Source organism: Nanorana parkeri, unplaced genomic scaffold (genome assembly GCF_000935625.1).
Source record: "Nanorana parkeri isolate BGI_ZX_2015 unplaced genomic scaffold, ASM93562v1 scaffold1321, whole genome shotgun sequence".
NCBI classification, from domain to species: Eukaryota; Metazoa; Chordata; class Amphibia; order Anura; family Dicroglossidae; genus Nanorana; species Nanorana parkeri.
This window is the reverse complement of record NW_017307589.1, coordinates 369,699-397,659: the sequence shown is the minus strand read 5'-3', so window position 1 is coordinate 397,659 and position 27,961 is coordinate 369,699. Positions and strand designations below refer to the sequence as shown.

The 27,961-nt window shown below is 41.8% G+C and overlaps 1 protein-coding gene across 1 annotated transcript in view; it reads left to right on the top strand.

The window, feature by feature from the left end:
* The window catches only part of WASF1 (WAS protein family member 1), an 83,560-nt gene extending 55,805 nt beyond the window's left edge, over positions 1-27,755 (top strand). Inside the window, exons 4-9 of the mRNA XM_018569329.1 lie at positions 15,841-15,994; positions 18,880-18,997; positions 19,629-19,801; positions 20,831-21,013; positions 24,320-24,963; positions 26,710-27,755. Of these exons, the coding sequence (XP_018424831.1) occupies positions 15,841-15,994; positions 18,880-18,997; positions 19,629-19,801; positions 20,831-21,013; positions 24,320-24,963; positions 26,710-26,864 (1,427 nt within the window). The 3' untranslated portion in view covers positions 26,865-27,755. The remainder of the gene's footprint in view (positions 1-15,840; positions 15,995-18,879; positions 18,998-19,628; positions 19,802-20,830; positions 21,014-24,319; positions 24,964-26,709) is intronic.
* Positions 27,756-27,961: the final 206 nt, after the last annotated feature.

Here is a 27,961-nt window from a genome sequence, read left to right as displayed (position 1 = left end):
TTCTCCCAACCACTCCAACTGCCTCTTTTGATAGCTAGCTTGGCTTGTTGCAGGAACTAAAATATTGTTCTGTTAGCAGAATCAAAAGGTAGTTAAACTCTGTTAGAAGGGGTTCAAAAACAAAAACTGGTGTGTAAATGTTCTTGACAGACTGCGTCATATTTGTAATTTTCCATTTTCCTATAGTTCCACTTTAAGGTTTAGATTAAGCTTTAGGTTTGATGGAATGGGAAGGTTGTGAATTAAGACATTATTTTAGGGCATGGTTAGGTTTTAAGTGTCATCGGATTGCTTTAGTGTAAGGGATATATATTTTGTTTATTAAATCACAGTGGAGCTTTAGGTTCCTAACTCAATGGCATTAGCCTCATGGCAAAAGCTGCCAGCACTGGATTTCTGGGGCTAAGAACAGATGTATTGCAAAGAAATACCTTGCCATCTATGTTAAACAATATTTTTATTGTTTTATAGTATAGTAGTATACTAATTTAGAACAAGCACAGTAAAATTCCCTTTTCATTTTGGGCTGTCCATCGTGGGTGGTTTTAATTTGCAGGGGTGTAATTTTACAGTGCATGGTTGTTAGTGTAAATTGTGCATACAATCTTTGCCTCCAGTGAGACAAATTCTATGCTCCTCACCACTAATGACCTGATGGCTAATAATACATGCAATAGAACATGAGAGTTTGTATCCTTTATTGCAAGCAGCAGCTTCCTCCCTAGTAGATTTTTTGTATTAAAAGATTTCAAGTTAAGGATTTAGGAGATTAATTGTTTAAAGATCTGCGGGTGCATGGACAGCCAGATTATTTTATCCCAGCTACATATGCTGGGTCATACAATAGACAGAAGCCAGTGGACTGAATAATTTTGAAGACTAAATGAATAGGAGCTTGCAGAAATAAAATTATACCCAGGAATCGGTAAAGCCATTTAATAGCATTAAAAGTGGCCTCACAGCAAGCACTCCTTGATGCCTGTTGTTGGGTATTGAATTGACATTTCACTGAGTGCTAGTGTGTATTGAGCCAAGCTGCTCAGTACTCCATACCTCTCTTTATAGCATCTCTTTGTCTGCACACCGTGCAGTGTAACATAATATGCAGAGTGTAGCACCTGTGGATGTTCAAACCACAGACCCTGTTTACTTGGTCTTTCAACCAGGAGAACATCTGAACACTGGTACAAAAGCTAGGTTTATGCATCTAGCTCCTGTGTATATAAAAGGGACTCCTACTATTGTGCCAGAATTTCAAAACTGGTGATTAAAACAGTTGGCCAGTTGATATGTAGATATTTGTGAGTAATAATATACCAGAGATCCTTACCTCAATTTGGATTTTTATGGATCTGCTCACCCAGCCTTAGTAATTTCTAAAGATGGTTAAACAGATGAGCACAAATCTAAGCGTAAGCCAGGTTACACATTTTAAGTACTCATAGACATCCATGGATCAGTGGTGTGCTTTGGTTTTCTCATCTCTACCTATTGGACTCGATCATTATCAGTATCCTTAGATCAAAGCTAATTTGCTCGATGAACAAGTACAGCATAGTGCAGAATATGAAGTTTGTGATTCTATTGTTCTGTGTGTGGAAAACAAGCAGTTGGAATGTAAAAGTCATTATTTGACTAAGGGCAAAGGGTAGGAACCATAGTTCACATCTATTAATCCAGCATTAAAAAACATAAGCAGCATTGTCACTATCAATCTTAACATTTTTATTAGGTAAAAATGAAACTTAAAAAACCCCCAAAACTAGCCTTTCTGGCACTTAGTCCATCCCTAGCTGAGAGTTGAACTTTGTCCCCAGCTTCTGAAAACACAAGCTTTTTACAGGGCACCACCACACAGTATCCCTTTTGCAGTTCTCTTGTTTTATGGAACAGTAAAGAGGAGCAGTTTAAGTTGCTGCAGTGAAGTATTAAAATAAATATCTCAGACTGAGCATGACACCACCAGAGCAGTGAAACAAGACAAGTGAGAGCCAGTGGCTGGGTCTGGCTTTAATCTCCATTCAGGAATAGAAACAGATCAGAAGGCTTTTGCCAGTATGAATATGATCACTAAGCAACGTAGGGTTCTATCACCACATATGGGCCTTCAATTTATAGAACACCGGGTTGATGATCCACATCAAAACGAGAACATGAATGTGTAATCTGCATAAAGAAAACGAGCAAATGGCTTCAACCCACACCACCCTCACTAGCAGAATTGATATTACCCAATGCTGTGCTCATGGACAAGTTATATTCTACTCAACAAATAGATGCACATACAAAAATCTTTATTAAAAGGAGAACTATGAGGTGAGTGCTTTTCACTCACCTCATAGTTCTAGCCGACCTGTGACCATGAGACTGTCACTGGTCAGCTCAGTAGATCGGGAGGTGAGCGAACACATACCAGGTTCGCTCGCCTCTCGATCCTGTCACGGCTCTCTGCCGTGGCAGGGGGAGGGGCTGGATTCCCCTCTACCCACACCGATCTGCCTGCGCTGACTGGTGGAACGGACGGGGGAGGGGGCGGGTACAGCTGGCTCTGCCTCTAGATAGGCAGAGCCAGCTGTCACTCATGCAGCTGGGCTGATCCCGTCATCTAAGTCGTGATCCGCTTCGGCTGCGGCGTCTCAGTATACCGCGAGCTGTAGCTGTAGCTCGCGGTATACTGAGCTTAGGGTAACGGGAGGACGCTAGTTTGTGTCCTCCCGTTACCCTAAGGAGAACTATGGGGAAAAACACTGACCCCATAGTTCTCCTTTTAAGATACGGTTAAACTTTATTATAGCACAATCTATAGCAGGATACCTAAGGGATATTGTGACAATGTTTAGATAAACAGTAAACTTCCCATTATCTGGCATTAATGCAATCGGCATTCTCAAGCAACCAGCAAAAAAAAAAAACAATAATATGTCCTGGATTTTTTTTGCCGGTTGCTTGATAGACATTCACACACTAAAAAAATTTGTTAGCAACTAAATTTGTTTAGTTGCTAACAAAATTATCTGTTTACATCTTACTGGCGGCTAAATTCCACAGCTGAATTTAAACAACGGGGAGCAATAGCCAGCCTGCTATTGGCTATTTCAAACTGCAATACCCAAAAGCAGGCTGGCTTTTGGACCCACCCACTGAGCAGAGAAGCAGACCTGAGAGCGTAATTCTCAAGCAACTAGAAACTACAGTTATCCGGTATCTACCTGATTTTTTTTTTTTAAAGATTAAAACGGCATGATTTAGTGATAGAGTAAATGTGAGGGGAAAAGGAGAGGTCAGTCAAAAAATACACCAATGCAACGTGCCTGCAGAGTGGAGGAAATGGTAACTCCATCGACCTGAAGAGAGATGGACATGGGGGTAACCTTAGAGGGATGAAACACGAGGAGTTCGGTCTTAGAGAGGTTCAGTTTGAGGAAGCCGGTATTCATCCACTTTGAAATCAGTTAAAAGAGCTAACAGATTGGGGGAAAGATCTGGGGAGGAGAGGTAGATCTGAGTATCATCAGCATAGAGGTGGTAATGAAAGCCGTATGATGAGATAAGGTTACCCAGAAAGGCATTGTAGAGTGAGAATAGAAGAGGACACAGTACAGAACCTTGTGGGACTCGACAGAGAGAGGTAAAGGAGAGAAGGTGGAACCAGAGAAGGAAACGCTGAAGGAATGGTCAGATAAATGGGATGAGAACCAGGCGAGAGCTGTGTCATTGATGCCAAGGTTTGCGGAGGAGGAGTAGGAGCAGCGGGTGGTCAACAGTGTCAAAAGTAGCAGTAAGGTCGAGAGGCATAAGAAGTGAATAATGTTCTTTTAGATTTGGCTGTCACTAGGTTGTAGTCATTAACAGAGTTCATTAAAGTAACATATAGCGATAAATACGAAATGAGTCCTATTACAACCGAATCAAACTGTGATCAGACCGCGATCTCGACTAGAGGAAGCCACGACCATGTGTCAGAGCAGGGAAGATGGCTGCAGGTGTGTTCATCACCCGATGCGGAGTTCGCAAAGAGAAGCAAAATTTTGTCGAGCTTCCTTTTCGCTAAACTAATTGTTCGCGAACAGTAGCATTCCTGAACCGAGGTACCACTGTAAATAGTATGAGAACCACTGATGTACTTTTTTTTTAGTTTTTTTTGAAAAGTTCTGTTTATTAAATTTTGCATAAAATACACGGTAACATTTCACCTACAGCAGTAGGGGTACATACTTAGTTACAACCTTATAACATACATAACTCCTCCTGCACCTCCAATTAATTTAAACAGTAATGGTAATGGTGGAGGGGGTCAGGTCAGGAAGGAGCCATTCAAGAACCGTAACTTCCCACCCTTTCCACTTCTTTCCCAGTTTCCCCAAGTATTTGCAATCCCAACTCTTATTCATCAAACTGCGGCAGTCCAACCTCCCCAAACCCTATCAAATTTATTCGGGCATCCTCTGCTAATGTAAGCTGCTTTATACAGGTGCATGGACAAGTCAATAATGCCTCTCCATTCCGCTAGTGATGGAGGGTCTTTTCGCTTCCTATGCAGGACCACCAACTTCCTAGCATAAAACAGCAATACCCCAGTCAGTATGCGTATGGCAGTGGTAGGGGCCACTTGCTCTGTAAGCCCCAGTAAGCATACGGAGATGGTTCGTGGGACAGGAAGTGTTATCACCTGTGAGATAAATTCTGTGACCAATTGCCAGTATCTAGCAATCCCGGACAATCCCAGAAAATATGGTGGAAGTCGGCCGGTTGTGCCGAGCATCGCCAACAGGATAGAGAGGGATCTAGGTAGATCTTCGCAAGTCTTGCAGGTGTGTAGTATACTCTATGCAATATTTTAAATTGTATCAGCCGATCCCTAACCGATACCAAGTGGGAGAAGGGGTAGTCCCACACCTCCTCCCAGGCAAACCACTGATGTACTTTGTGTACTAAAAAGACCAGACAAGCATGATGAGAAGCTGCAGTGGCAGCATTACCCTACAAGCAATGTCTGTACTAGAGAGGAACTACAAAATGTCTTCTACCCATAAAATGAGCATAACTGCTGAAATGCAGGAAGTAATTAACGTGACGTGACCCACGCCAGGTATTAACATAGTGGACCTGTACCACAAGATCAAGTTGCAAAAAAAAAATGCACTTGTTAGGATATAAATCTTGCTTGTACGCAGTTGAAAACACTAGGACAATTCTATGTCAATCTGCAGCTTCTCCAGCACAGAGTTGGTGCAATGTGGAGTTAGGAATACCATAATATGTGCAGGCAGGCAGGCAGACGATAACCATGACATGGCAGAAATGCACACTGGTCTAGAGCAAGACTTGGACTAAACGTTATAATTACACGCATGAAACCTCACTTGCTGTGACAGAGGAATGAAACTACTCACAAAATACTGAAAATACTTACATATCAGATGACCATGCAAGGACTGACTGGGTAAACAAGATGACTCCCTATCTAAAAAACGTACAGAAGACATACAGACTTGGACGTGAACACGGCACACTTGAAAACCTAGGAAAATAATACAAGTGTTACTAAAATACTCTGGCCAGAGACCTAGTGGTCATGAGTGAAGTTAAATTAGCCCCAAGTGATACATTTCTTAAAACTTGCTTGGACAGACTGCACATAACTTAACAATTCAACAAGACAAATAGAACCTAGGACGGGTATGGAGGGATGGGGGGCCCACAACCGACGTGAGGCATCGGGTGACTGAGTGAGGGCACTACACCTCGGACAAGGCCTCAATACACAGAGAGATGTACCTGGGAGTGAGCCAGGGGAAGGCGCAACATGAGGCCTCAGGTGCCTAAGTGAGGGCACTACACCTTGCTCAAGGCCTGGATACCTGGAAGTGAGACGGGAACACAACATGAGCCATTGGGTGCCTGAGTGCCGGCAGTAGACCTCCGACAAGGCCTAGGTACACAGAGAGAGAGATACCGAGCAGTGAGCCAGGGGAAGCCACAACATGAGGCCTCGGGTGCTTGAGCAAGGGCACTACACCTTGCACTAGGCCTGAGTACCTAGAAGTGAGACGGGTAACTCAACGTGAAGCATCAGGTGCCTGAGAGAGGGCACTAGACCTTGGACAAGGCGTCTGTAAGCTGAGAAATAAATATACCTGGAAGTGCACCGGGGATTCCAAAACAACAATCAAATTAGCAGTTCCAAGACGAGTATTAGATATTGAAAAGCACAAAAAACACAACCTTGTCAACAGATTAGGACAATGCATAATGATACCTTAATTTTGTGCAAAACCTCAAAGAAATAGGTCAGCCTATCCTATGTGTTTAATAAGTCCTGAAACAATAAAGCAATTCGTACTGGCTGTTCAGTACTATTGTGGCACTGGATTGGAAAAGAGCTGGCACTCGTAGGAATCCTCTTAATAGTGTCTCTTATTGAAAACGCAAAAAGCAGCTACAAAGATTGCTAACTCAGCCTCATAATCTGAGCCGACCTGTGACAATGAAAACAGTAGAAAGGCATCATGGCACACTCACAAACCAGCATGTAAAACAACTTGTCTCCGATCCTCCAGCGCTGACTGGCCGAACAGACGGGGGAGGGGGCAGGTACAGCTGGCTCTGCCTCTAGATAGGCAGAGCCAGCTGTCACTCACGCAGCTGGGTGGATCCAGACAGAATTGTCGGGATCCGTTCCGGCTGTGGCGTCTCATCCGTAGCTCACGGTATACTGAGCTTTGGTTGACGGGAGGACACTAGTTTGTGTCCTCCCGTTACCCTTAGGAGAACTATGGGGAAAAGCCCTAACCCCATAGTTCTCCTTTTAATAGCAAAAAAAAAAATCACAAATAAAAACAAAGGTACTTAAGGTGCCACGCATTGACAAACCCACCTACATGTGCATACATGGGGAGTTAACCCCTTAATGGTGAAGCAAAAACAACAAATTAATGCAGACCAACATGCCCCAGTTTAAGCAAAAAGAGTTGAGTCTGTCAAAGATGCATCACACTAGAAAATGTAACAGGTAAAAAAAAAAAAAAAAAAAAAACTATAATATGACGCATGACAACATGCACAGCAGGATTTCAGACATATAGAAAGCTTTCAAACACAACACATGACATCAAAATATGGCAAACACAATGCATGTAATATTGTGGTATAGGAGGCCCAATAAAATAAAAATTTACCCTTCTTATTATGAAACAAATGTTTCGCAATAGAATAGAAAACAAGTATGGATAGACTTGTAATTGATTGAGTTTTATGTATTTAACAATTATCCGGTGAAGCCCGTCGGCATAGAAATTTAATGAGTTAACTCTCTTGCAGGTGAACACAAGTGCTAGTAATCAGGCTTAGGAAACGTCAGACAGATAGAGAGCAAGGACGCTGGTCTTTGAATTTGCTTTGTATTGCAATACCTGTATGCACTTTCAAAAAACAGATTTTTTTTCCAACCTAAAAGACTGTTGACACATTACTTGAAACAGATTACTCACAAAAACCTTGCAATCGTGGGTTATTCCTATCTTTACCGTTACCTCGGGTGGATAGAAGCAAAGTGCAATTCAAAAGAGTAGGTGTAGCAGAGCTAGATTAAGCTGCAGTGTGCTGAAAGTACGCCTGCGGTGTGACCTAGACCCAGAAGTGGAATACAGCTTTCTGGCGGCTTGAGAGACAAACGCTTCTCACACGACAGGCAGCTAAGGTAAGAGGAGGGGTTTATATGGCATAGCCCCCTCCCACAAATACAGGCTAATAAGTTGAGCTTAAAAAAAATTATATATATATGGGATGCACTGATACCATTTCTCCAGACCAAGTACTGATACTGTCCTCACAGATACCAGTTTCTGATACCTTTTTGTTTATTGTCATGTGACAGTTTTTTCTAAAACAATACAGACAAATTATTTCAGGACAGTGGTAGAGCACCAGAGCCAGGTCCCAACTGCAACTACTGCAACCCTGGTCATTCTCATGAAAATGCCAAGTATTGGCACTGGTTTCTGTGCATCCTTACTTCTCATTATATGTTTAAATAGTTGGACAGACCACTGCCCCCCCAGAATGCCTTGGCAGTACAAGTGATGCTTGAAATAGTGGATCTTTAATGCATAGGCAATACTCATCAAAGTATACTCTTTTAAAACCAAAGCCTGAATGAATATATATTACACCAACCTGACCTTTGCTACATGGAGTAATTATAACCATGCCTTATGTGAATGGATTATCTTATATTGATTTACTGACCAAAAAATGGGGCACATAAGCAGTGGATCCCACCTTTTGCCAAGAGAAATTAAAGAGCTATCCATAGCCCAGTATGTGGTTATAATTGAACACTTTATTACACAACCATTGTGATCAGTGGGTAGAGACGCTACTGGTTTTGCATTTTAAGCATGCTTTATCCAGGGGAACAGATGTAGGTAGTTAAGAACATGCCCGCCTATCCTCACAGGGAGCATTCTAAAACTGGGCAAAGTCTGTTAATTTTTTCCTCCTCTGTAATAACGTTTACGTGTTCAGGGGTGCATTTACTTACAGGGACCCGTGAAATTCTTCTTGAGTTTTAACTTTTATTCCCTAGGCAAGGACTGTAGGTATAAATGTACATGTGGGCAGACAAAACCCCCTATTGGTGTGTACTATTAATATAGTCAGTTTAGAATAAAGACTTCAAATCTATAGGAGCATATTGCATTAATTTAAAATATCATGGTTCACGTTATCTATAGGAGAAAGGGAGCAGAACAAGGACTATTGTCATGAATAATAATTATTATTGTAATAATTAACAATAATTGTCATAAAGTAACCCAGCCATCACATTAGCTGGTTGTAATATACTACTTTACTGCCCTGTAGGAAGCTGCATTTCCTTCCTGCCATGAAGGGCACAGCAAGTCTGCCAGTGCTGCCATTGTTTGGCACCACCATAAGGCATAATAATTTAATTGTTCTACAAGCAAAGGCATTTTATTACTTGCTGTTGGCTGTGCAATATGATACAAATGCAAGGACAGTTTCCTCACCATCTATGTAATCCAGAATAAAGAGCATTTTTGGAAGAACAATGAAGAACAACTGCTGGGAAAACGATTGAGAAGCAGCTGTTTTTCTGTTAACACCGGAGCGTCTAATCGGTCATTTAATTTTTGGTCATGGACACCAAAGACATGTGACTGAAATGTGATGCACGCACAATTTTAGATATTTTCTATAAAAGTATAGATTTTTACAGTTATCTTTTTTTTTTTTAAATAACCACATATTCTTACAGATGTGGACACATTTGTTGGTACCCTTACGCTTATTGAAACAATGCTTAATCTCTCCTGAAAAGTGATGAAGCCAAAAGCAGTTGTCTTGTGTATATATTTTGGTATGTCATAAAGTAAAGCAAAGAAAGTGTGAAAAGGGAGACATCATAACTTATTCTACAAAGATATTCTAAAATGACCTGGAGAGAAGTATTGGTACCCCTAGAAAAGATTAAAATATCACTATGATCCAAATATTTATAAACTGTTTTCTGTCATTAGTTTCACACGTCTTCAATCTTGTAATTAGTCAGTCAGCCTATTTAAATAGAGAAAAGTAGTCACTCTGCTATTTAGTATCATGTGCACCACACTGAGCATGGGCCAGAGAAAGTATAGGAGAGATCAGAAAGAAAATGATAGACCAGCATATTGGAGGTAAATGCTATAAAAGCACCTCCTAACAGTTTGATGTTCCTGTGACTACAAATATAATTAAGACGTTCAAGGCCCAACCTCCCGGGACATGGCTGCAAGAGGAAAATTAACCCCAGATTGAATAAAAGGATAGTGGACAAACTTCCAAAGAGATACAACTTGAAGGTTTTTGGGGCTCAAGGGAAGAAGACCCAGGAGGACTGTACTTTTGAAAGAAAAACATAAAAAAGCTAGACTAGCATTGCTAAAATGCACCTTGACAAGCCATATTATTTCTTGAAGAATATGCTTTGAGCAGATGAGACAAACTGGAGCTTTTTGGTAAGTCACTTCAGCTCTATGATCAAAAAAGGAAGCTTTCAAAGAAAAGTACACCATGCCTCCTCTTGAATCAAAAGCACAATCTGCTATTACATAAAAATATATATATTTTTTCGTTTAGTGTGTGCAGGTGTAGTCCAAAATGTAAGCTGCCCACAGATATTAGCAGTATGTCCAGTGAGATGCTACAGATTAATTGGATGAATTTATCTGACTTGCACACTGCTCACCTGAGATTCAGGGATGAGTCCTTCTGTGGGGCTGGTAGCGCTGTATAAAAATAACACCGCTCATATCACATTAGATTGAGCTTGCTATTTTTATATAGTGCTGTAGGAGAAAGTAGGTTAGATTTGTTAGCTGGACAAATGGTTTTCCAAGGACTAAAAAAAGAACATTTTTAAAAAGCCCTTAGTCCAATTGTTATTCACTCAGTTATCAAATAGTGAGATGGAAATCGGGCTGTATCATGGGAACGCTTTCATTGTTTCTGCCCTAATGTGGGTCATCTGTCAGATTTAACCTTACATATTGTATGTATGAACAGATCTACTAAACTTAGGCTGGAGATGTGTTTGCTGGCTCTAACTGAATATGTATGCCCCAGATGTTTGTTCAGACAGATTACTTTACAGTTATAGTTTTAAGCAGTTCGTGTTTTTTTCTTTTTATAAAAGATTGTATTGGTGTAACATAGACATTTTATTGTGTACTGTTGGCAAAGCTTGAAATAAGTGCTAAAGGAATGTCAAAGAAATGTTTTTTTTCTTAGGTATGTGGTAGAGAAATGCGCTACAACTAATGCAGTGTGCATAAGCTGTTTTTATTGCTTGATTTACCATTGAGAGTTGTCAGGCAACATGAGAAAAAAATACAAGATAATTGCAGTGCTTCTGTACAAAGACTTTGAATTCCAAGTGAGCCGCATCAACTTCGTGTACAACACGCTTCCCTCGATGACACTCATTGTTAAATGAGTTTAAGATTGCATCTCTCCTACGAAACAGCATAACTGGGGCAAGACATTTGTTCAGTTACACAGCATTTCTCACAGTCCTAGAACACACAAAGCATGCCTCAGGTAAACTCCCATGTCACTTGAACAAGAAAACTAAAAACAGCTGAGGCCACTGTTTTTGGAGGTTATACTGCTATCAAAAAAGCACTCTACTTGAGAGCGAAACTGGAATGAAAGGCAACAGGACACGGCACAGTTTATTCTCAATTCAGTTCATATATGAAGCTGCATTGTTGACGGTACTAGCACTTCATATTATAGGTGAGTGCTTGAAGTGATAGCGTAGGATGTCGCTGTGCCAAAACCAGATCAAGGGCTGCAAAGTCACAAGCACTCCAGACATGTAATTGTGTCTCACAGATTTATTGTGAAGAACTGCATCACAGACATATATACCAATGTTTTGGAGCCTTGCAGGGTCCGTTTCTTAAAAAAGTTTACCCATTTTAACTAGATGCTTCTACTTTTCACTATTCTGCTGAGCTGGTTATGCAGCTATCCAGATCGGCTAATACTCAGCTCTAACTTGGTGCCCATACTTGGACCCTGCCTGACTTAAAATTGCTGCATTTGCCTGTAATGGGACTGTTGGGCACTGGGCTCTGCTTGTTGCACTTCCCAGACTCCTAATGTATTGGTTTGTTAGCCGCAGATCACTTTACAGTTCCAGGGCCCAAGACATCCTCTGGTGTCATTTATTTTCCTGAAGACTCCCTTGGGAGTATGTCTACAAAAGGGATGAAGAATTGCTGGAAAGTGACATGTTCACTGGGTTTGGTTCTGCATGGGTTTGGCACTCTTCAGACCTATGATTTAAGGTAAACCCCGAGCTTTGTCCTGTATGACCAGGGCGCTCTGCCCCCGAGGGTCACGGGTCTTTTTATGTTTGCTGCTGATTAACGGTGTCACCTCTGGCTGTATAACCTCCCCTGCTAACCAAGGTCTTCTTGGTGTATTGATTAAGTTGCTTTGGAGCGCAATACATCGGATCCTAAACACAAAGGGAATCTGGTCCTAAGGGCCTTTCCCGCTCATGATCCTCTGACAGCTCCAGTTTGCCTTGCAGTGTCCCTAAGCAATATCCTATGGAGGATGTGTTTACTAAAAAATATGGGCCATTCACGTTGTGCATCCAACCATTTAATTCCTTCATAAAACACTGACTCTTCCCATCAAGGATGTTCGTGTTTAACCGCCTTCAAGCAGGTTGCCCTATATATACGTCCGGACCCTTGAATCGGTTATAACAAGAACAAGTGTTCTTGGTACCGTTCTAAACAGCCAGCGATGGCTGTTCAAATACAAGCGATCTAGCTTCTATACAGCCCTGGATCGTTTGTACCAAGCGGCGGAGTGTGCCCTCTGTCCCTCGTGCGCCCAGCACCGACATGGCGGGTCTCCACGCATCGATCAGAGGGAGATCAGCAAGCTTCTAGCTGCTGATCTCAACTTCGGTCACTGGATGTGGAAATTATGTGTATTAGATCACTTCCATTGTCGCAGTGCATATTCTCTGCCTCTTAAGAGCCAGGAGAAGGAGCTGGTGAAGCCGATCTCTGCTTCATCTGCTTATTTGGGGTACCTAGGTGACATTATGGGTCTAAAAGACCCCTGATGTCCTCCATAAAGAGGCAATAAAGTGAAGTGTAAAAATATAACGTAACAAGTAACATTAAAAAAATGCAAAACAAATGTTTTAAAGTCCCCTGCCCCAACGTACACGCATATAGAAGCACAAACGCGCCGGGTGGGTCTACGTGCAAAGGCGAAAATGTGTGCCCCACTTGTTACATATCGTCACAAACATTGGAGTGAGAGCAATAATTCTAGGCCCATCAATCTCTGTTAACACTAAACTGATGAGCAGTAAAAGCTTTTAAAGCATTGCCTATGTGAAATTTTGGGTATTGTAGTTTTTTGTGGTTTCACAGACGCACGCATTTTTAGGCTTGACATGTTTGTTGTCTATTTACCCGGTGTGATCCCATCTTTTATGTTTTACCAAAAAATTGGATATTATATTCTGTTTCTGTGCAATAAATTTCATTTTAGTGTATTTTATCCTAAAAATACTAGTTTTGATAAACATGTGCGCAAAAACCGTGTGACATAAAAGATTTATTTTAAAAAAAAAAACATTTTTTTATTCTACATGGCCTTTGCTTTTAGAAAATATATAATTGTTGGAGGTTTTAGGCTGTTTTATAGCCAAAAATTCAGTTTTCTAAAGCAAGAAATTGCTCCCGACAGCAAGTGGTTAAAGATCAGGTTGACAAGCATCCGGAAACCATTTCCAAGCTCTTGTTCTCCCTAGCAGGTTCTGCTATGCAACCTGCTATAGCGTGTCAAACGAGACCTTAGGGCTATGGACGAAGAAAATGTCAGAGAAACCTTAAACTATCCTTACTGATCACTCAGTTATAGAACTTATGCTCACTATTTTGTTGACAGGATATTGTCCATCGCATATCCTGAATGAGTTTTCTGTCTGTTAATATGCAGAGAACTCTTTGGCTAAATTGTTAATCAATAAATCTTGATTGAACAACAACATTTCTTTTTTCTTTCCTCCTAATAAAAAAATTAAAAAAGGGGGGGGGGGGGGCGAGGGAAAGGCTGGCTTAATGTCCAATTGTAGTGTACCTAAATTGATAATTGTCTTACTACTGTCAATACTTGCCATTATTGTAATGGTGCTCATATACAAACATCCCATTTTTTGGCATTATCCTGTAGTGAAAACTCATGCTCCCTGCCAATTAGAGCGCTGTAGAACTGATTCAGCTGGGGGCATGTCGTACTACTTTAGGGAGACCACTGCTCCCACAAACAGCACAGCAATCTTTCCCTCCAGCTGTGGCGAATCTACAAATTCTATCATGCATCTGCCTCTAGGAGTCATGCCTATGGCTGTCAGTCTTGCAATGCCTCACGGGAACGATTGTAAGCTCTCACGGGCAGGGCCCTCCTAACCATCTTGTCTTGAATTGTATTGTAACTGTCTTCCTTATATTGTAAAGCGCTACACAAACTGTTAGCACTATATACATTCTGTATAATAATAGCAATTGTAGTTTCAGCACAGCTGGAGGGCCAGCCGTCTACAGCATATAGTCTCAAGCATGAGACTTTTCTGTTGGAGAACCCTTACAAAAAAATGAGTAGTTGCAAATTATCACTTGTTATTTTGTGCCACCCTGACTTAATTAAGTACAATTTGGCTTGTCAATCAGATCAAATTTTAATGGGTTTTTTCACATTCCTTAAAATATACTGTGAAAATGATTGTACATATCGCCCACATCAGCTTTATGACTAGAAATAGAAAAACTGAATAGAAAAAAAACTGTCAGAATGGGACAATTCTTCTGGAAAAGGAAATTAAATATTGATTCTGACCTTTTTATAAATAGGCCACTGTGTTCTGTCCTAGTGAATCCTAGGCATCTGCTTAGGGAACTCTGCAGGTGTTCTGGCTTTTGCTAATAATGTCAAACCCAGAATACATGGATCGCAATGTTTCTCAGAATTAAATAAAACAAAGAAATTGAATTGATCCAGTTTTAGCGTGCAATGGATTCACAGAGAGGTAAAAAGCCTGTAAAGGAATGCCACAATTCAGCATCTAAAGAAAGCCTGACTGCTGTGAAATGTAAAATATATTGTTACAATGGGCACAAATTAATGTGGAATTAGAACGTTCATTCAGCCTTCGTCACAAGTGCTCTTTTGTAAGCCCACGTCTGTTCTTTTTTGAGACTTCTGAGAAATAAGAGAAACCTTCTGCACTTGCAATGGAAAAGTTTCCGTATTATCAGTGGTGTTGGGTGGCATGACTATAGAGCTTCAGTTTCCAAGCCTCCTCACCTTTTGTAGTAAGAAATCCTCTTGACCCAGGAAATGTATAGCTCTTTTTAGGGAACTTGGGGTAGCAAAAAGGCAGACTCTGAGGTAAGGGCTTTTCTTCAACATAAGCAAATTTATGGTGGTGCTTTCTCAAGGGAAAGCCTAATTTCTACTTATTGTGTATGGCATGCAAAAGGGGGTAGAAGAAGAATAAATGACCTTGCAATTTCTGTTTGCTTCATGCACAGCAGCTTTGGCAGTCTCACGTTTCAGGAGCACGATTGGAAAGTTGTTTAGGCAGTCAGATAGAGTTCAGATGTGGCTTCAGTGGTGAGACTTTGGTACACTTTGAAAAATAATTGCAGAACAGAAAATTGGGTCATAAGCCACAGGCTAAAACACTTGCATAGCGTGGGGGCACTTTTAGAACCATATACTTGCAGCTAAAAAAAATAGACATTTAGGAATCTGCCAAGAGAGAAATATAGGAGCTGCAAATGCTGTCTAGTTTTTGAATGTGCTGGCATCTTTTTCCTTGCTTTACTCCTTTTGTGAGCCACAGACCCAGAACAACCATGCGCATTTTTACTTGTCAGGACACATGATATGCACATGCGTGTTCTACGGCAGTGACTAAATGGCCTGCACCTTCTAAAAACAAGACAGCAGTGATAGCTTTTCTATTTTTATCTTGACAAGTTTGTATTTAAAGAGAACCAGTTACCAATGGACATTGATATGGATCTGACCCTTTGCTCTTGAATTGCTATATTATTTATTTGTTTGTTTGATAACTCGTGTATTTTGCCATGTAACAGGTTCTCTGAAAGATCATTTGTTGCAGCATCTGTTTTAAAAAATAAAAATAAAAAAAAGCTAATTTACTTTTTTTAGTAATATTTTATTTACCACGTACCTTTTCATGTTCGATCACTTATATTTGTATTTGCATTTCAGTCTCATTGCAGGACATTACAATGAGGAAAGCTTTCAGAAGTTCTACCATTCAGGATCAGCAGCTGTTTCACCGCAAAACCTTGCCAATTCCTCTTCACGAATCCTATGAGTTGTGTGAACACCCACCACCTCTTAATATCCTAACACCCTACAGGTCTGTTTAGATTGAACTCCACATTGACATCACTGGTTGCCAGGAGCTGGCGTGATACCGGCCAGAGCATCCCAGATTGCTAAGAGCTTGGTAGGGAGATGTGTATGGTCCTTATGCATCTCCCCGCCTGGCTCTCAGCAACCTGGGATGGTTGGAAGGAAATCTCACTGCTCCAATTCCTTAGCTGCCATCAGGACTCCCCAGGTGGTGGTGTAATAGGTGCGTCTCTACCTTGGAATGTAGTAGTATACGAACAGACCGCACTATCCAGAGAATTCCAATACTTCAGACTTTATTGAAATTCACAGCAAATCCAGTATAAAGGTGTATAAAGCAGCAAATACCAGCACCGCACACCCCCAACCAGCTACAACCTCTCACATGTTTCACCCAGGGCCGGTGCAAAGATTTTTGCCAACACAAGTAGAACACAGTAGAGTTTTTCTGGGACCAAGAAAGACAGGTAATGATATGGTGCCTTAAATTAATTCATGAGTCATAGATTCAATGTCTCTAATTTATTCACACCATCCAGTGCTTTTATCTCTCAGTCCTGTGGCATGAATGCACTGGACCGCTTAATTGGACCCTCCCTGCGTTCTGGGGCTGGAGAGGGTGTGGCAGTGCCATTTATTTCAATGGCACTGCGAACACATCTCCTATATGCAGTGTAGTTGCCCACACTGGAACACATGGCACTGCAATGCTCTGCATCCCAGTGCGGTGCGATTGCAAAAAATAATGCATGTGCAGGGCTCACCTGGGCTCTCCCCCTGCAATCCTCCCTGTGCTGCCACTGTGCCCACCTCTCTCCTATCCTGCCACCACTTCTGTGCCCACTGTCCCCACCGGCTCTCCCCCTGCTCACTTGACTTTTCATCCCAGTACAGAGGTCACCTGGCCTCGCCTTTTGGGATCCTGCCACCACTGCCACTTTTGGGTGACTGTCTCCTTGCCACTGTACCCACATCTCCTTTTCTCCCCCCACCGCATGTGTACCCACCTCTCTCCTTGCCCACCACCACCTCTGTGTGCACTGTGGCCAACTCTCTCACTACAAATGCTCTGTTGCCCTCCCCCACCAATCCAACACTGGGCACTCTACCAATACCTGCTGCTTGGGACCAGGAGATAGTGACAGTGTGGGGAGAGTGAAGTAAAAAAAAAAACATGCTGCAGGCAGCTTACAATTCAGGAGGAGGCAGAGTAGGGAGAGATTTAAAAAAAAAACATATACACACGGTGCAGGCATCTGTAGAGTGCGTTTTTTTTTCCATCTCTCCTCACTCTGCCTCCTGATCGTAAGCTGTCTACAGCATTTCTAACACATGGTGCAGGCAGGCTGAGGCAGCATACGATCATGAAGAGGCAGGGTTGACTTACCTATGCAGTCCAAGATGAGAGTTGCACTCCACAGGGGACACATTCACAGATCAAGATGGCTGTCAGACGTCAGCAGTGCAGTCACAGTGAATGATGAGCGGCTCAGGCACTGTACAGAGAGAGTCGTTCAGGCAGCCAGCTACAGTTCAGCCACACTGGCTCCAAAGTCGCACGCAGGCAGCGTGCTTAGCAGCCCAGACACCAGAGAGAAGCTGGGGGCTGGGCCGAGCTTACAGTGGCCAAAGCCTAGAAACGTCCATAATGAAGGCACACAGGAAGCGTGTGCACCAGAGAGAAGCTAGGGGCGGGGACGAGCTTACAGTGACCAAAACCCAGAACCCGTCCATGCTGCAGCCACACTCACTGCTACTATTTTTTCCGCCCTCACCCCTTGGGCGCCCTCAGGAGGCAGCTTGAGTTGCCTTACGGTAGCACCGGGCCTGGTTTCACCCAGAGATTTATTCATAGAATGGTGCTGGTATTTGCTGCTTTATACACTTTTATTCACTGTTATACGGGATTTGCTGTGGATTTCAATAAAGTCTGAAGTATTGGAATTCTCTGGATAGTGCGTTCTGTTTGTATACTACTAGAATTTCCACAAAGTGTAGATTTGTTTGTGTAAGACATTTTGCATTGCCTCATAAAAGTCAGATTATAAACTGTTTGAAAATAGGAATTTGAATCTGATTGGAGACTGTGGGGCAGTGCAGATCTGAGACCGTTGCTGCCCCTTTTCCATTTTGTCTTTGAACATGCAGCTTAGTTGCTGCAGTGAGGACATGCTGTACTGCAGATGTCACACGCTTATGCTGATTATTTAAATATGCCAATTAAAATAATGTGCTGTACTGTGAACATTCTGCTCGAGTGTTAGGTTAAACTACCATCCCAGGAATCTTCCTCTCCTTCCTTTTTAATTTGCAGATTGATGCCAGGAGTCTCATCTCATCCAGTATACACTCAAGAGGATTAACAGATTCATTTTTGAAATCTGTGTTTGATCGTGCTGCATACAGTTAAAATCCTATCAAGTTTTGTCTTTGAGTGCTAGTTGATTGTATATTCATAAAAAAAATGTGAAGTTCATCTGTAATTCTAATTTTACTCTATTCTTGAATGTGCAGAGTGTAGTGGTTCTGAGGACTGCATATAACTTCAAATCAGTTTCAGAATTACTTGCCACCATCCATATCAAATCCCTTTTGTTTTCAGTTAAAGAGCCTTTCTGTGTTTCAGACATCTAACCTAAACTGTATTAAACCACATCTGTAGTGAATACAAATGTTTTATATCTCCTAATGTCAAGAACATCAATTCTGAGATAAATATGGTAGCTTGCTACCTCTGCTTGTCAGAATGCTAATTGCCTTACTATCCTGATAATGCTTTGTGAAGTTAGTTCTGGGTCAGGAATATATTGTTTGACATTACCTTAACATAAAACATTATTGAAGTTGGCAAAACGTGCACATTAATATATCTTAATTTTGTTCCTATAGAGATGATGGTAAAGAAGGCCTCAAATTTTACACAAATCCATCTTACTTCTTTGACTTATGGAAAGAGAAGATGTTGCAAGACACAGAGGACAAACGGAAGGAGAAGCGAAAGCAAAAGGTATTTAAAATATACTAAGTAGAAGGAGGAACATTATACACAGGGCAGGGATATATATTGAATGTCTCTCAAATTTCTTGACAGTTTTGTTCTCGTTAAGCAGCCTAATGTATGTGTCAGTCTTGCATAGAAGATTGAAATGGTTTAGAGAGAGCATTACATGGCACTCACTGCAGTTTACATCCACTTGATTTATTGAGGTTGATGATAAAATGTTTATACCTTGATGAAGTGCAACTATAACCGTGAAAGGGCTGTAGGTTAGCGACCAGTTTGTTGGCACCCACCCAGTGCCTGGACAAATGGAAACCCACGAGCTCAGGCCATTTGACACTTTGACTAATTTTCTTCTATACTGCAGGTAGTAGAAAGATAATTAGTAGAAGTTAGTTTTTAGACAGTACATTTATTGCTGTTTTCTGAATGAACACATGGCCTGGTGTTCAACATTGACTTTGCTCAAGCCAAGAGCATTATTGCTCCTCCAGTAGTGAGCATACCAATTTAATATCTTAACTTTTTTATTGGTTTATCTTGCTTCATAAGCAAAATGTGTCTGACTGCTGATTATGTTGGCTAATGCTGCTGTTTGCATGTCAATAGCTTAATATTTTTGTAACCGCCTTTGTAGCAAAAAAATATTGATCGTCCACATGAACCAGAGAAAGTGCCTCGAGCTCCACATGACAGACGTCGGCAGTGGCAGAAGCTGGCTCTTGGTGCCGAGCTGGCAGAAGATGATGTAGAACTTATACAGAAACATATGGAAATAGCTAATGGACCAGCATCACATTATGAAACAAGGTTTGTTTGCATTGTACACTGAATGGCCAGAATATTATGAACACCCCATCAGTACTTTGTTGGGCCACGAGATGACTCCACGAGATGACTTTGTTGGGCCGCCTCGTGACTCCACGAGATGTTGAAAGGTGATGCGAGGAATCTGACACGGCACTGTTGTCCAGTCCTGTTGTCTTGTACCAGTCTTGCCACTCTCCGTTCTGCCCTAACATTGACCAGTCGCTGACGGCCACATTTCGCACATTCAGACCCAGATTTTCGGCTGACAGTCCAGTCTTTAAACACTTTAACAACAGCTGCTCTTGAACATTTAACGAATTCTGCTGTTTTGCTGATACTCGCTCCATGGCTCCGAGCGCCAACAATCATCCCACGTTCAAAGGCTGTTAAATCGCGTTGTTTACCCATATCTTCAGAAAAAAATCACTTCTACTGTCGTGGTAAACAACCTGCTTCCCTATGTATAATGGTCTGGCCCTCTAGCAACTTCAGCGCAAAATTATAGCTAATTTGCCTACAAACGTCAGGTGGTCATAATAATCTGGCCACTCAGTGTATTCTCCTAATACATTACAATTGTTAGAATGTTTTAAGTATGTATTTATGGACTTTGGTAGATGCTGAAGAGATTAAAAACCCCTACTGATTTTCTATATCTTTTGGGACTTCCATGATTTCTCTCAGGTTCCCAGGCCTACATTTTTTAATGTATCTATTATGAGGGGATCCCCTTCCCTCCATTGGATCTTCAAGTAATTTTAATTTAATGGAGCATGCAATCAAAGGTGTGGGAATGCCTTGGGATCTAAGTAATACTTAATCCATAACAATGACCAAGAGTTCAGAATTCTTCATATGATTCCCATTAAGCATGTACATATCTAAGCTCATCTTTACAAAAAGCTTCATATAACATCTGCTAAAATGATTGTTTACCTTAAGAATTTTTTTTGAAGAGTAGTTCAAGTAATGGTAAACTTTTTTTTTTTCTCGCTTATACATTGCTATAACCTTACATTTTTTTACTAGGCCACAAGCTTATGGAGAAAATGCAGATGGACACTTCTCACTTGCAGCTCTACCATACAGTCAGATGAATGATCTCCTGAACAGGGTTCAGGGTGAAGAAAGGGTTTTGGTAAGGCCTCATGAACCACCACCTCCTCCACCAATGCACGCTGCCGGAGATGGAAAAGCCATGCCTGTTATCAGGTAGGCAATTGTGAACGTTTAATGTATTAATCTCTCTAAGAAACACAGTTTACAACATGCCTAGCAGTTATCCCATTCTTGAATTAGTTGTTTTAGTCCACCTATTTTTTGGGGGGGCTTTCAGCTTTAATCTAGCTCCTATGGAAAAAAAGCCCTTAGTCTGAATTGGGCTAAGAGTTTGAGCAGATTGGAACAGTCTGTGTATAACCATCCTTGAGCAATCTGATTAGTTACAGTCAGATCTGGTAAAGTTCATATGTTAATGTGTGGCATTTCCACAACCTAAACCTACGTCCCCTGGCTTAGCTTGCTTGGGAAAGTTGATCTCCCAGGACGGATTTTCCCAACAAATCAATATTGTTTCTCCTAAGACACCTGACCTTGCAGCATTTCACCCCCCCTCTCCTCCAAAGGTACAAAGATGCTATTGCTAGAAAGATTGTTCAGCAGTCCAGTACAACCTTCTGCCGTGTAAGCTTTGTAGGCAGCTTAAAGGAGAACTATGAGGTGAGTGCTTTTCACTCACCTCATAGTTCTAGCCGACCTGTGACAATGAGACTGCCACAGGTCGGCTCAGTAGATCGGGAGGTGAGCAAACACATACCGGCGTTCGCTCACCTCTCGATCCTGTCACGGCTCTCTGCCGTGACAGGGGAGAGGCTGGATTCCCCCCTCCCCGCTCCGATCCGCCAGCGCTGACTGGCGGAACGGACGTGGGAGGGGGCGAGTACAGCTGGCTCTGCCTCTAGATAGGCAGAGCCAGCTGTCAGTCACGCAGCTGGGTGGATCCCGGCACAATTGTCGGGATCCGCATCAGCTGCGGCGTCTCAGTATACCGCGAGCTACAGCTCGCGGTATACTGAGCCTAGGCTGACGGAGGGACGCTAGTTTGTGTCCTCCTTTTACCCTAAGGAGAACTATGGGGAAAAGCCTTAACCCCATAGTTCTCCTTTTTAAACCTGTCACCAAACATATTAAAAGAAGCTAGAAGTAGTTAGCCACATTCAACTGGACTTGTTCTGTAATGTTGATCCATTTATCATTACAGAATAAGTTTGACTTATTGTGACTAACTACTACTAGCTATACCATGTCCTTTATAGGTGAAAACCTTCACAAATATAGCAACAGAAAAAAAACAGCTGTCTTAAGATCCTGTTGATAGCATACTTTCCATGTCTCCTGTTTTGTTTTTGTTTTTTAGTACTCTGAGCCTGTACAGGTATTCAGTGTGGGCTATCAATAGTCAGCAGAGATTAGGAATTTTGGGTGTGTAGATGTTGCCGGATGTTAAGCTGGAGGGAGTTATAATGGGGCTCACCAAGGTACAAGGCATCATTTTAATTTTTTTAATTCGTTTATCCTAGTTAGGAATGAGGTTCAGGTTCGCTGCTAGTGGGTTGGAGGTGAACCCTGCATGTTCGATGCTCAGGGTTCTTTTTAAACTAATGCAGGAATTCGGCAGATCCTATTCTTTGTTACCATAATGCACTGTCTGGAATTTGAACTTAGGTCAGCTTTCTTAGAAGGGCAGATATCGAGGCTTTGTTATTTAGGGGCTATACTGTGCTATAAGGCACTAAATTACTGTAAATTGTAGTGTGATGCTCTATATATTATTGTGTTATATTATTAGCGGCAGTGTGTACATCATACACTTGTTACTGATGCAGGCAAAGCTGCCCTTTTTGTTTGTCGCATGTTGCATACTTGCACGGTAAAGTAGTGTGCACCAAGCATAGCTGCCAATAAATTTAGGCAATACCCTTTATTAAAAAAAGTTAGGCAGGCCTAAAATGAGAGGCAAAGGTTCCGCATACAAAGGTAGTAGGGGGCGAGCAGGTTATGCACGACAAGGTGGTGGTTGAACCATCCCATCTGGAGACAAGGCATGTCAGCCTTTTCTCTCTAAGTGGCTATGCTGTATAGCCACAGCACACGCAGGAGACAGTTCAATGGCTGACAAAGCCTTCCTTTTTTTCCTTGTCATATGCAGCCCCTTTCTGTGATTTATAGCCCGTGCTACACCACTGTGGCAGATACCCAACCACCATTATTTAGCCCAAAAACAATTCCTACCCTCCACCAGATTGTGGGTTGTAGTGTGTCTTTGTCACTGGATCATACTGTTGGTGGGAGGGTACTCATGACCACGAACACATGATCCAGTAAGCATGGGCAGGAATGCTACACATCCTTCATGACACACTGGGTCAGTCTTCTGGTGGCTGGGAAAGATGCAGGACAGGGCACACCGGTGGAGCTGGTAATGCCATCACATGACTTGTCTGACAATGCAGTCCCCTGTACCCTCTTCTCGCTGGCCTCATTTCTGACTCCTCAGAACCAACTATGCCCCCCAAGTGCCACGTCTCACCCTTGCCATACTGTGCTGCAGTTTATTTGCCTGGGGGACAGAAGCTACACTAGGCCAGAGCTGTTGACAGCTATCTAGGGCCAAGCTGAGAGGTGGCTGACCCCAAGCCAACCTCAGCCAGACAAGGTCGTGTGTGACAATGAAGCTAACCTGCTGGCTGCCCTTTACCTGGGAAAATTCACACATGTATCTTGCCTGGCACATGTCCTCAACCTGGTGGTGCAGCGGTTCTGATACCCCAACTTTGAGGAGGTTCCTTAAATCAGAAGGGTTTTTGGGTTATTTAGGCAGTCATACCTAACTATTGTTCTCCTGGCAGCGTAAACATTATCTGCCTGCTAACTGCTACATCTGTGACACCCCTAAACACTGGAAATCAATGTTAGCCCTGCTGCAGAGGCTGCACCAGCAGAAGTGTGCTGTCAATGACTACCGTTGCGCTTATGGCAGAAGGACAGGCTCTGGGGAGTCAATGGCTCATCATTTAGGACAGTATTTTGGCAGCTTTTGAAGAGGTGACCAAAATGGTGAGCTGTGATGAAGCATATATTAGTGATACAATCTTTGAGACTTTCAAACATGATTCTATAAACTCCCTGGGCAGACTCGCCCATCTCTAATCCCGGTAGCTCTGAGTATAGTGGTATAACGTTTTGCAATATACTCCAAAGAATGTTTTTTACATCTCACTCAATTGTTACAGACTTGAAGCCTACATTGATTTTTCTTTTTGTTATTTTTATTTATTTGTATAATTCTGTTTTCAAAAATTGATTCCATACCTGCTGTAGTATATTGAAGTGTGGCTATTATTGTCTACTGTGAAGGCCTGAGGGCATATTTGATTTGTTACAAATGTATTTTCCATATTTATTTTCTTAACTTTTATTTGAAACTGTTACTATCATCACTTTGTGTTACCTTTCTAGTGCCACACAAAATTTTACTGAAAACCGACCACAGTCTCCAGCCACGGGAAGAACGCAAGTGTTTGTGAGCCCCTCTCCTCCACCACCACCACCACCTCTTCCTCCTCCTCCTCCACCCCTTCCATCTGCACTTTCTGCATCTTCACTGCGCTCATCTATATCCTCCACTCCTCCGCCTCCTATTCCTCCACCACCCCCACCTCCTGCAACTAGCTTGCAGAATACTGTTGTTCCACCACCACCAGCTCCTCTTCAGATAGCGCCTGGAGTACTTCACCCAGCACCACCTCCTGTAGCCCCTCCTCTTGTACAGCCTTCCCCTCCATTATCACGTTCTGGTCAAGCAGGTGAAGCTGTGCCAGTGCATCCACTTCCACAAACTGAAGCACAGGGGCTTCCACCACCACCTCCTCCACCACCTTTACCTCCTCCTGGAATGCGTCCCTCTTCCCCTGTTGCAGTCCCCCTACTCTCGCACCCACCTGCCAGTTTACATCCTCTTGCATCTATTGTACCTGGCTCTCATGCTCCTTTGCATCCCTCCTCCCCACCATCACAATTTGCTCCTGATCCCAAGCGGCATCCATCAACTCTACCAGTTATCAGTGACGCAAGAAGTGTTCTACTGGAAGCAATACGAAAAGGTTAGAATTGCGTTTGCATGACCACTTTGCCATTCATGGCTTGTTGGATTTTAAAATGGAAACACTTGTTTATTTTGCAAAGTTACATGTAAAATAATGACACAAAACAGAATCGTAAATAAATCATAAACATGTTTGATGTAAAATTGCAAAAAGCATGTTCAAGTAGATGGTTCAAATAAACTAGTGGTTCTCAGCTAATGGACTGTGCACACTAATGGTTCCCAGCCTGATTGGTACCAGACTGCACCCTACGTGATTTAAAAAATCAATCATAAACATTAAGTGATTTATATTTTTCATCAGAATTCCGAGAATTGTCTTTTTTAGCTGCATTAAATTACTTCCATGTTTTCTTTACACATGGAAAAGCTTAAAGGTTTAAAGCCATGCAGATGCACAAATTAATGCAGCTCTGTGTCAGATAACAGATCATTAAATCTACTTTTTAAATGCAAGCAGAGTAAGTACCTGAATTCGACTTCAATCACCTTCTTTCATTCCCCTGTACAGCAGAGCTCAGAGTGGGAGAAGGAGGGGCAACATAAGGAGCCAGTAGGATGTCCTGTAGTGTTCATGTGCTAACAATGAACATGCTGATAGGAAGACAAAGAAAAAAGTATATGTAAAGCCAAAACGTTTTAAAACCTCTGTCAAGTTTTATTGCTGTCTGTGTCCACCTTGGGAGAGTTAACCTCTCTATATGTCTTGATGGTAGGTGGAAATCCTCTAATTGAGCATCATAGGGAGATTCACTCTGTGTAATTATCATGGTGGTGAGGTAAATCCTCTAAAGGGAGCACATTGGGGAGATTCACCCTCTCTATTTGTCTTTATAGACAGGTTGAATCTCCCCAACGTGCCCTCATTAGAGGATTTCCCCTCGCAGATTGTCATAGTGACGATTTGGGCACCTGTTTCAATGACAACTGTATAGGAGAGAAATTTCCTCTAACTTTGTAGAGATGTCTTCTTACGTTTGTGTCTCTGGGACAGGTAGTCAAGGGAAATATCCCCCAATGGAACACAAGACAGCAGATAGATAGATATATATAGATATATATATATATCTATACACTGAGTGGCTAGATTATTATGACCACCTGATGTTTGTAGGCAAATTAGCTATAATTAGCTATAATTTTGCGCTGAAGTTGCTAGAGGGCCAGACCATTATAAATAGGGAAGCAGGTTGTTTACCACGACAGAAGTGATTTTGTTCTGAAGATATGGGTAAACAACGCGATTTAACAGCCTTTGAACGTGGGATGATTGTTGGTGCTCGGAGCCATGGAGCGAGTATCAGCAAAACAGCAGAATTAGTTAAATGTTCAAGATCAGCTGTTGTTAAAGAGAGTGGCAAGACTGGTACAAGACAACAGAAGGGTAACAGTGCAGTGTCAGATTCCTCGCATCACCTTTCAACATCTCGTGGAGTCACGAGGCGGCCCAACGAAGTCATCTCGTGGAATTATCTCGTGGCCCAACAAAGTACTGATGGGGTGGTCATAATAATCTGGCCACTCAGTGTATATATAGATAGATCTATCTATCTATATATACGCAGTCATTTTAACGCTTCGGTACTCTATCCAAAAACTGCTTATACATAAACTTTAGCTACAGGAATATATTCTGAGACAGTGCAATTCACTATTTTAAATAAGACTATGTGAAGTTTGTTTTTCATGTGAATTCCTTGTTGATTAATTTCAGATTCTAACTAAAATTGTGCCTTTGTTCCAGGAATTCAACTTCGTAAAGTTGAAGAACAGCGCGAACAGGAAGCCAAGCACGAGCGCATTGAGAATGACGTGGCTACCATCTTGTCTCGGCGAATTGCTGTGGAATACAGCGACTCAGAGGACGACTCTGAGTTTGATGAAGTAGATTGGGAGTGAAACATGTTACATAGTTAAACACTACAAACTGGAATGCTGATGTCAATTGTGGTGCTTGTTCTTTAAAAGTTTGGTCATTTCTAGTGTTTTGTATCTTTATTAACTTACGCCATCAGAAAAAAATAAACTTTTTTTTCTACTTTTAGTTTACAGCAAGGTTAGCGACTCTGACATTTTAGAGTGACCTTTTTACCGTTCTTTTATAAGGAGAATGAAGCAATGTTCCAATAGACCACTAAGTATTATGACTGGGCAGCTGTCGAGATGTAGAATAGAAAGCAAAAGATTTTTTTTTTTTCTCTTTAAGTATACTTTGTGCACTTTGTGAATTTAAGTTAATGAAGGCGACTGAAGAGTGAAATTCCAAGGGCAACTGTATTTACTATAGGCCTTATTTTATTTTTTTATTAGCTGTTTTCATAGCATTAAACCTAGCTCTGAAGATTACATCTCATAGTTTGGTCTGAACACTGACACAGAAAGCGCAACTGGTACATGCATAGAACAAAGGTGGCCATTTTGTAAGTAAATGTCATTTGTGTTTCATGGCCCTGTGATTTTTTATTTATTTTAGTAAGGTTATAATTTTGGGTGGACACCATTGGGTTGTGTCTGATGACTTCTTATGTATCTCTTAGGGATGTGGTTAAATATGCCTGTCGGTTTACCAAATCTTGTTAGAGTACAAAGTTAGGAGATGAGTCTTAGTTCTCCTGACGCATTGTCGTAAAGTGAAGGTAAATTAACAGTCCATTCGCACTATTTGTTGCGGTAACCGTGCATGCGGTATTTTTGGCAACACTGTTGGATGGTGCATTGTGGTGGCATTCAAATGAATGGCACCACATTGCATCAGTGCATGTAATTTGCATTACTGCATACATAACTGTGTGAACAGGCCCTAAAGTGTATGTAAATCCTAACATTGAATGTATCATAATTGCTTCATTTGGATTGTTAAATATACCATTGGAAGCGTTTTGGTTATCTGTTTGATAAGTGCAAGACATACTTAAACCTGCCAGAACTCTTGTCAGCTAATAACTTCCTGTGAACTCTTTCGGTGCTGACTGTTATCAGTTATATTGTTCTGAGGA